This window comes from Tripterygium wilfordii, chromosome 17, assembly GCF_013401445.1.
Source record: "Tripterygium wilfordii isolate XIE 37 chromosome 17, ASM1340144v1, whole genome shotgun sequence".
NCBI classification, from domain to species: Eukaryota; Viridiplantae; Streptophyta; class Magnoliopsida; order Celastrales; family Celastraceae; genus Tripterygium; species Tripterygium wilfordii.
In genome coordinates, this window is record NC_052248.1 from 6,310,236 (window position 1) to 6,319,863 (window position 9,628).

The 9,628-nt window shown below is 41.0% G+C and overlaps 1 protein-coding gene across 1 annotated transcript; it reads left to right on the top strand.

The window, feature by feature from the left end:
- Window positions 1–1,039: 1,039 nt before the first annotated feature.
- Window positions 1,040–2,656, top strand: LOC119981862. Its single transcript, XM_038825003.1, has 4 exons — window positions 1,040–1,426; window positions 1,472–1,696; window positions 1,791–2,186; window positions 2,231–2,656. Exons 1-4 carry the CDS (start codon window positions 1,040–1,042, stop codon window positions 2,654–2,656), a joined length of 1,434 nt encoding a protein of 477 aa, XP_038680931.1.
- The last annotated feature ends 6,972 nt before the right edge of the window (window positions 2,657–9,628 follow it).

Here is a 9,628-nt window from a genome sequence, read left to right on the forward strand (position 1 = left end):
GATTACCCTAAGTGGTTGTCGAAGACGGTGGTGGTTAAGAAAAAGAATGGAACATGGTCAGTTTGCATAGACTTCACGGATCTTAACAAGTCCTGCCCAAAAGATCTATTTCCATTGCTCAAAATTGATCAATTGCTGGACTCGATATCAGGAAGTCAAAGGATGAGTTTTCTTGATGCCTATAGAGATTACCACCAAATTCCCATCAATGAAGAGGATGAACAGAAGACTGCGTTTATTACTCCGAGAGGCACTTGCTGCTATAAAGTAATGCCTTTCGGACTTAAGAACGCGGGGGCAACCTATCAACCTTTAGTCACGAAGATATTTGGAGGAATGATTGGGCGCATAGTCAAAGTTTATATCGATGACATGGTTGTCAAAACAGCTAGAGAGGATGACGATCTCTCAGATCTTCAATCTGTATTTGATGTCCTGGAAGTATACAAACTTAAGCTTAATGCTTCAAAGTGTGCTTTTGGTGTTAGTTCCAGAAAGTTCCTTGGACACCTTATGACCCGTAGGGGAATCGAAGCTGATCCGAACCAAATCACAGCCATCAGAAACTTGAGGAGCCCAAGCTCAGCTAAAGAAGTGCAAAAGTTAACTAGAATAGCAGCTGCCCTTAATTGAATGGGATGCGGAGTGTGAGAAGGCACTGGCCAAATTGAAGGATTACTTACAGTCGATCCCGCTTTGAGCCACTCCTGTTTTGGGAGAGAAGCTAAGGTTGTATTTGGTAGTGTCAAAAATTATTGTGAGCGCCATTCTTTTGAGAGTAGAAGGGAAGAATGAGCAACCAATTTATTATGTTAGCAAAAAACTTCTAGACGCTGAGACGAGGTATACACCATTGGAGAAGTTGTTGTACTGTTTGGTGATAGCTTCTAGGAAACTCAATCATTATTTCTATGATCACTCCATCGAAGTTGTTACTGCCTACCCTCTCAGAAGCATCTTGAGTCTGGCTGACCTCTCTGGAAGAATTGCTAAATGGGTAGTAGAGCTCGTCCAACATGATATTCACTTTGGCCCTAGAATGGCTATCAAGGGCCAAGTCGTAGCTGACTTCGTAGCAGAATTTTCCAGTCTGCCAGAACTGCCAATTAAGGAGGTTTGGACGTTGGAGATTAATCCTGGAAGTACTTGGGGACCTATGGTAGATGGCTCATCAACCAGAAAGGGGAGTGGATCTGGGGTAGTTCTGACCTCCCTAGAAGGCCTCACCATTGAGCAGGCTATCAGGCTGGGGTTCGGCGCAACCAACAACGAGTCTGAGTATGAAGTGCTATTATGTGGGTTACGCAGTGCACTCAAGTTGGGGGTGAAGAGAGTAAAGATTTCTTTAGACTCGCAGCTGATAGTCAGTCAACTCACTAGGGAATATGCAGCAAAGACTAAGGCGATGATTGCCTACCTGACTGAAGCAAAGAAACTGATTAAGAAGCTAGAAGACTTTGAAATTCAATAGGTCCCAAGAGGGCAAAATAGTCATGCAGACGCCTTGGCAACCTTAGCCTCAGCCAATCAGAAGAAAGTAAGAAGAACTATCATAGTCGATATACAGGAGAAATCGAGTGTACCACCCGAGCAGGTCGAGGTGTCTCAATTTGAGTTCGGCCCAAGCTGGATAGATCCCCTTATTCATTTTTTGAAAGATGGTTCCCGTCTGAAAGACAAGAAAGAAGCTAGGAAGGTCACCATGAAGTCATCACATTTTTTGTTGTCTCTTGAAGAGAAATTATACAGGAGGTCGTTCACTGACCCGTATTTTCTCTGCATCCATCCAGAGAAGAAAGATCAGTTGTTATATGAAATCCATAAGGGAAGCTGTGGGTACCATACTAGAGGCAGGTAGATGGCTCAGCGGGCAATCTCACAGGGGTATTGGTGGCCGTAGATGCATGAAGACTCAAAACGATATGCCAGAAGCTGTGAGAAGTGTCAGAAGTTCTCAAACAAACCTCGACAGCCGGCTACCTAGGGCGACTAGGGATAGAAGATGGCTTATAACGACTAAAGATTATTTTACCAAGTGGATAGAGGCCAAGCCCCTTGCCAAAATCATTGATTTTGAGACAAAGAAGTTTGTGTGGGAGTCAATTATCACAAGGTTTGGCATTCCCTATGTTCTGGTGTCAGATAATGGTACTCAGTTTGAAAAGCCTTCAGAGACTTTTGTGATGGTTACGGTATTCAAAACAAGTATTCAACCCCGATGTACCCGTAGGGAAATGGACAAGCTGAGGCATCCAACAAGATAGTTCTTGATGGATTGAAAAAGAGTCTGGATTCTGCCAAAGGAAGGTGGGTGGAAGAACTCCTAAGTGTATTGTGGAGACAACGAACTACCCCTCGAAGGTCAACTGGGCAAACTCCTTCCTCCTTAACTTATGGGACGGAAGCTGTCATTCCCCTAGAGATCGGCCTGTCGACCATCAGGACATTGGCACTTGAGAGAGGTGAAAATGACAATCCCCTAACTGTCAACCTTGATCTCCTAGAAGAAAAAAGAGAGCAAGCAGCGTTGAAATTGGCTTCATACCAACATGAGTTGGCAAAAGTACATGATAGAAAGGTGAAGGCAAGAAATTTTCATCCGGGAGATCTTGTCCTTAGGAAAGTGTTGGGCAACACCAAGAACCCCAGGATGTAAAATTGGGGGCAAATTGGTAAGACCCGTACAAGATAGTTTCCATTAGTGGACCTGGAGAATACAAGATCGAAGATAGATTTTGCAGGCAAGACAGTCCAGAGGCCTTGGAATGCAGCAAACCTTAGGAAATTTTATGCGTAGAGTTTTTCAATTCAATTCTTACTGTAATAAATAGAGGAGCCCATTTAGTATATCTATCATCTTTTAATTAGACTATCATGAATAAAAGCAAAAGTTTATATCCATAATTGTGCAATCAATAATTCTTTGATAAAAAACCCAAGGGGTTCCTTACTGTGGTTTGGACAAAACGGCCAATGCCAATGGTCCAAAAAAGTCCATGGGACTTCCCAAGTAACTTGGGTATGATAAAAAAAACCCAAGAGGTTCCTCACTGAGGTTTGGACAGAGCGGCCAAGGCCAATAGTCCAAAAAAGTCCATGGGACTTCCCAAGTAACTTGGATTTGATAAAAAAAACCCAAGGGTTTCCTCACGGAGGTTTGGACAGAACGGCCAAGGCCAACAGTCCAAAAATGTCCATGGGACTTCCCAAGTAACTTGGGTTTGATAAAAAATCCAAGGGGTTCCTCACCGAGGTTTGGACAGAACGGCCAAGGCCAACAACCAAAAAAATTCCTTGGGACTTCCCAAGTAACTAGGATTAAAAAAAAAGGGACAAGTTCTGAGTTACGCAAACTCTTGAGAAAGTTACGCCAAGTCTTGAGAAAGACCAATTATTCAGCAATGCCAAGTCTCGAGAAAGGCCAAATACTCAACTAGGCCAAGTCATGAGATAGGCCAATTAGCTTGATCGAGTCCAGAGCAAGGATAAGTCCTCAGATTGGCCAAACAGCCAAAAACTAATGGACAAGACAAAAAAGAAATTTTCCCAACAAGCGAGAGGAATTAAAGGAAATTGGAAGTGCACAAGTCTTTATTAAGCAAGAAAAGTTAGTACACAAAGTTGATGCATAAAATCCATACTATTACCCTGAATACATGAAAAGATAAACTGAAAGAGCTAAGTTACGGGGTCAACACTATTATCATGAGCCTTATCAGTCACAACTCGAGAATGAACATCCTTTGAATCAGAAGCAGAGCTTGGCTGTCACGCCTCGACCCTCGGAGAGTGAGGGAAAGAAAGAAATGACCCAACAACGCCACACACAAAGACAAATCAACAAAAAAATCAGACAACATCGCCCCATATATTGGAGAATGCCTCCCTGTGAATATAAAGAAAATCTCAACATAATATCATATTCAAACAGCATCCAAACCAAAGCCCTCGGGCCCACAACCAACTCCATACAATCCGACACTGGAGTCCCAACCATCCGGGGCACACTCCTGGTCCTTAAACCAAAATCCAGGAATACATGCTTACAATGCATATACAATCAAATCAAACTAAACATGGCACAATTAATGTCCAAAATATATGTCAACAGTCCATGCCACCACGATCACACCCCCTTCTACTGATCTGAAGAATCCACATCAGAAATAAACTTACCTGAAAGGATAGAAAAATAGAGGGTTTGAGTCGAATGCCCAGTAGGGATATAAAGAGTATAAATAAAGGCTGAAGTTTAAAGAAAGTAAATGCAGCAATATGTAAATGAGAAAATATGCACCTGGACCATCCAACTGAACGTCCAATGATCAACCAGCAATAGCTCTAAGCATTTACAAGCACCAGCATATCAAGAACATCGGTAAATACTTGAGAATGTCAAATATTAAGCACAAGAGTCCCGATCATATGGAGCATGCTCTTGGCTCAAATATCATAGTAACCCCCAATCCACCAACACCTAACGTGAAACACTTGAATCCATACTCGGTGATTCACCATGCCAGTAATAATGTACAAAAATAAATGCAATGTCCACATACATCAACATTTCATGAAGAACATTTTCAAATATGTCAATCAAGCTTGATATTTCCAAGGTTTGATGTACAATGGATAATCAATTATAGAGATAGCAAATAATAGGAATAAAATAGGGGCTCGACCCTCTTTTAAACAAACAAAGAGTAGCGCAAATGAACTTACTAAACCAAACAATAATACGATATTCAAGAAGAGGAAATTCAAGGTACTTTTACGAAATTTGAAGAATCCAACAAAAATAGGGAAAATCCCTACCTCGATAGCAATGCATCAAATAATTAACCATCTACAGTATCAAGTCCAATCTCCTCGATCACCTATTCCAATATACCAGTATAATATTGGTTAATAAACATCCATCCACAATTTAAATTACCAAAATATCCTTGGCTAGCCTATCCAATTAGTACATGTCTATATAAAACATATATCATCTAAATATTATTTAGAATACTTATTATTTAACATAATGATCCGATATTCAATCATCCAGTTCACACTAGTTCGACTTTTAAGTATTTTCTACATTATTCGATTTATACGCAAGACTATCCAATACCTCTTCATACTCGTCCCCAGCCAAATACACGAGTCCACTAATCAGAGTCTACCACTAATCTATTTATCATACTCATAACCAAATTAATCAAAAATTATACTCTAGCTTAGTATTTTTACCTGCACATATACCGTATGTATACACATATTTACGACGTAATTTCCAAGATGCTCCAATGCTATCCGTATGGATCCAAAAGGTTGCCAACGTGTTCAGAGCAGCGAAACAAGTAGAATAGTGCTTCAGGGTCGCCGGAAAATAGAATTTCAATCGGGCCAAAAGTTGGGTCAAAGTGACCCATTTTTTGTCAACACCGGATCTCCGGCCTCCGATGGTTATTTTGGTCAGAACTGGTTTGGGTTTCATGCTCAGTTCGGTCGGAGTTGGCCGGATCAGAGCTTCTTTTTCACGGTGGCCGCGAACTTCCAAGTATGATTCCGGTGGCTACGGGCGACGGTTCAAGGCGAGGTTGGTCAGGTTATGCTCGTGGAGGTCAAGAGAAGCTCTTTGGTAGGTCAGCCATCTGAAATAGTGGTCGAAAGATGGAGTTCCATTGCTTGGCCGGTGAGGTGGAGAAGCTGGTCGCGTGAGAGAGTGTACGCGTGAGGGAGAAATAATAAGAGGGGTGTTGTCACCATAAAGTGGCCCAAGGTGGTGATGAATTGTAGATGTGCCAAAGCTTATAGTTTCCTACACTAATTTGAATGAAATGCACTGAATATAAAAAAGACTTCTATCTAGACAATTGAACAAACTATCTTGGGACCTCTATAGTTCTAGGTTCCCCAACTCCATTGAAGTGCGCTTTGTTGAGATTCGAATGAAGAAAAATATATAGACACCAAGAACAATTTACACAACGATGGTTGACATTGAAACTTGACAAGGAATAAATACAAAGGAATTTGGAATGAACAACATGATATTTGCCCGAAATTGACAATGATTTGGAAAGTAATTAGAACGCTCGGAAGCTTGAAAGTGCCTTTGGGCTAGAGTTTTTGCTTGTCTATCTGTTTGACTGTTTGTGTTGTGTCTCGATCTGTCTGTCTACCAACTTTTATAATTCCTGTCTTGCACGAAATCCTCCCTCCATAAACCATGATATCGTTGTAGTTATTCCCTTATTTGTGTTATTTACTGTCAGTTAAAAGCCATTACCACCTCTTCAAATTAATTTTTCTCTTACTTCTCTCATAAGCTGCCACCTAGACCACCTTGTTGTAACTGCCACAACCTCTTCCATTTTATACGGGCCACTTTCAGCACCACTCTACCTGGGCTTTTATACTCATCAATTGGGCTTCTCTTTCTCAATAAAATGGGCTCGTGGGCTATGATTGATTCAAAACATGATGGACTGTATGGACTGCACCTTGTCCCACGTGGTTAGGCTGCTCTATGAACTTTGTACATGGACTAGGCCTAGCCCATAATATTTTTAGTGCCAATAATTGCCCCCCAGCTTGAATTCAACTACTCAAAGTTGGATTTAAAGCAGATTTTTGGCCCTCTTAAAAATCCTTCTCAAATGTCAGTTATTATTAAATAAAATCCATTTAAAATTCAAACTCTTCTCTTACCTCATTTAATTTGATTAGCTATTGCTTCTAGGGCTTCTCCCACTCCTGCACGCCTTTTCATTCCTAAAAAAGTTTGAGAAAGCTCTCACATTTTCTTTTGTGTGGCCTGTGGCCATCTAATCTCTTTTATTCATAATATGCGGCCGCCAAGGCCAGCTCATAGTTACGGCTAAAAAGTCTGGTTTTACATTCTTCATATCATTACAGATGTAGATTCCCAAATACTTGGGAAATATGAGTATTTGCCATTGATGACCATTTGCCTAACTCTCTATCCTTGATTCCTAGTGGTAGGATAACCTTCCACACCATTTGACCTTTATGGAACACTTTCTTCTTCACTTTCGTGTTGTAGGCCTTTGCTATCTTCTTTTTTTGGACTATCATCTTGTTTAAAGCATCCATCCTGCTTTCATCCAACTATAGCTCCATGTTCATAGCTTATGAATACTCTTCAGCAGATAGATCATATTGCTCCATGATCCTCAAAGATGGGACCACCAGCTTCATAGGTAGTACTGCATCATGCCCATAAGTGTGAGCAAAAGGGTTGGTTGCAGTGCTTGTTCTCTTGGATATACGGTGGGCCTATAATGTCTCTGGTAGTATCCTTTGCCATGCTCTGGGATTATCCTCGATAGTTTTTTGTAAGATAGAGATGATCACCATATTTGAAGCCTCTGCCTACCCATTGGACTGAGCATAGTATGGAGTAGATGTGAACAATTTGACTCCATAATCTTCTAGAAATGCTTTGACCTCCCCTTTAGTGAACATTGTCCCCTGATCAGTTGTGATGGTTTCTGGAATACCAAATCTGAAAATAAGGTGTTCTTTGATAAAATCTACCACCTCTGCTTGTTCGAATTTTTTCAAGGGTATCGCCTCCACCCATTTTGTAAAATAGTCGGTAGCCAGCAGGATAAAATGATGGCCCTTAGATAAGGCAGGAAAGATCTTTCCAATGATATCAGGATGGTAGGCCAATAATAGCCGTGTCTCCTGATCAACCATCTCACCTTTGGACTGGCTTGGTGTGCACCACAGATACCTTCGTGTACCTATTACATTATTTTCATACTTTCAATAAAATTAGGACAACGAAGTAACAAACCGTCATCTCCTTTTCTGAAGAGTTCACCCTCGATCATTACGTAGCTTTATGCCAACACCTTGACCTTTCTGGATGCTGGATCATTGGGGTATGTCAAATGGTTAGTGATATCTTTCCTCTAATTCCCCATCTGATCGTTAAGAGCTAGGCATTCAACTGACATGCCTCTCTCTCTGATAGATGGACGAGATCGTCTTTCCACCATGACGATTTACTGTATCAAACTTTCTGGAAGTATTAGGCCAGAAGCTAGTTGGGTCAATCCATTGGCCTCATGATTTTGATCTCATGGAATGTACTTCAACTCCACCTCCTGGAAATCATCAAGCAATTGCAAGGTTTTACTATAGTATGGAGCCAACGTAAAACTAGCACATTTGTATTCTCTAGCCAGTTGTTTTAGCACCAATTGAGAATCTCCAACCACCATAATATTTTTGACTTTTAGTTCAAGCAAGATCTCCAAGCTAATGATCAATGCTTCATATTTTGCCTAGTTATTAGTACAATCAAAATCCAAATTAAAAGCTAAGGTGGTTTTTGTACCTCTTGGGGATTGAATGACTACCCCAGCTCCAGCAGCCATCTCAATGCTAGACCCATCAAACTTTAGCACCCATTCACCTTCATCTTCAAAGGTTGGTGTAGTGTTCGCATCTATCATGCCTTGTAAGGTCTCCAAAATTTCCAGGCATGGGTGGTCAGCAAGGAAATCAGCAAGTTCTTGCCCTTTGACTACCTGTTGTGGTCTCCATTTGAGGTTGAATTCTGTCATGGCCAATGACCATCGACCTATCCTTTCTGTCAACAATGGCTTGGTCAGCATGTGCTTGATCAAATCCATTTTTGAGATCACGTACACCTTAGTTTGAAGCAAGTAGTGCCTCAACTTGGTACATGTAAAATATAATGCGAGGCAGAGTTTTTCCACCGCGGAATATCTCCCTTCAGTATCTGTCAACAACCTACTCAGGTAGTAGACTGCCCTTTCTCTTCCAACATCATCATCCTGGGCCAGTAAACAACCAATGGAATCATCAATAGCTAATATATACAACTTCAATGGTTTGTGCCTGTTGGGTGGCATGAGTATTGGAGGTTTGCTTAGGTAGGCCTTGATGGTTTGAAAGGCCTCTTCATGTTTTGGCTCCCATCTGAATGCATCCTCATTCTTTAACTTCAATAGCTCTGAGAAAACCTTGGTCTTACCTGCAAGATTAGAAATAAATCTTCTAAGGTAATTTACCTGACCAAAGAAACTTTGGAGCTGTTGTTTGTTCTTCGATGGTTGAGCTTGGCATATGGCTTTAGCTTCATTTTGGTCAACCTCCATGCCTCTCTGATGAACCAAAAACCCCAGGAAGTTTCCATCTTTAACTCCAAATGCGCATTTCAAAGGATTGAGCTTTAGTTGGTACTGCCTTATCCTTTCAAATGCAAGTTTGAGATCGGCCATATGGTCATTGGTCTTGACTGACTTGACAATGATATCATCAATATAAACTTCCAGTTTCCTGCCTATCATGTCATGAAAAATAACATTCATTGCCCGTTGGTAGGTGGCTCCGGCATTCTTTAAGCCGAAGGGCATCATTACCCACTCATAGGTACCCAATGCTCCTGGACATCTAAATGCCATTTTTGAGACATCTTCTTCTGCAGTAAATATCTGGTTGTATCTTGAATAACCATCCATCATAGATAGTGGCTCGTGTTGAGACACACTATCTATAAGCATATCAACAATTGGCATAACATAGACATCTTTAGGTGTAGCAGTGTTTAAATCACGAAAATCAACATAGATACGAA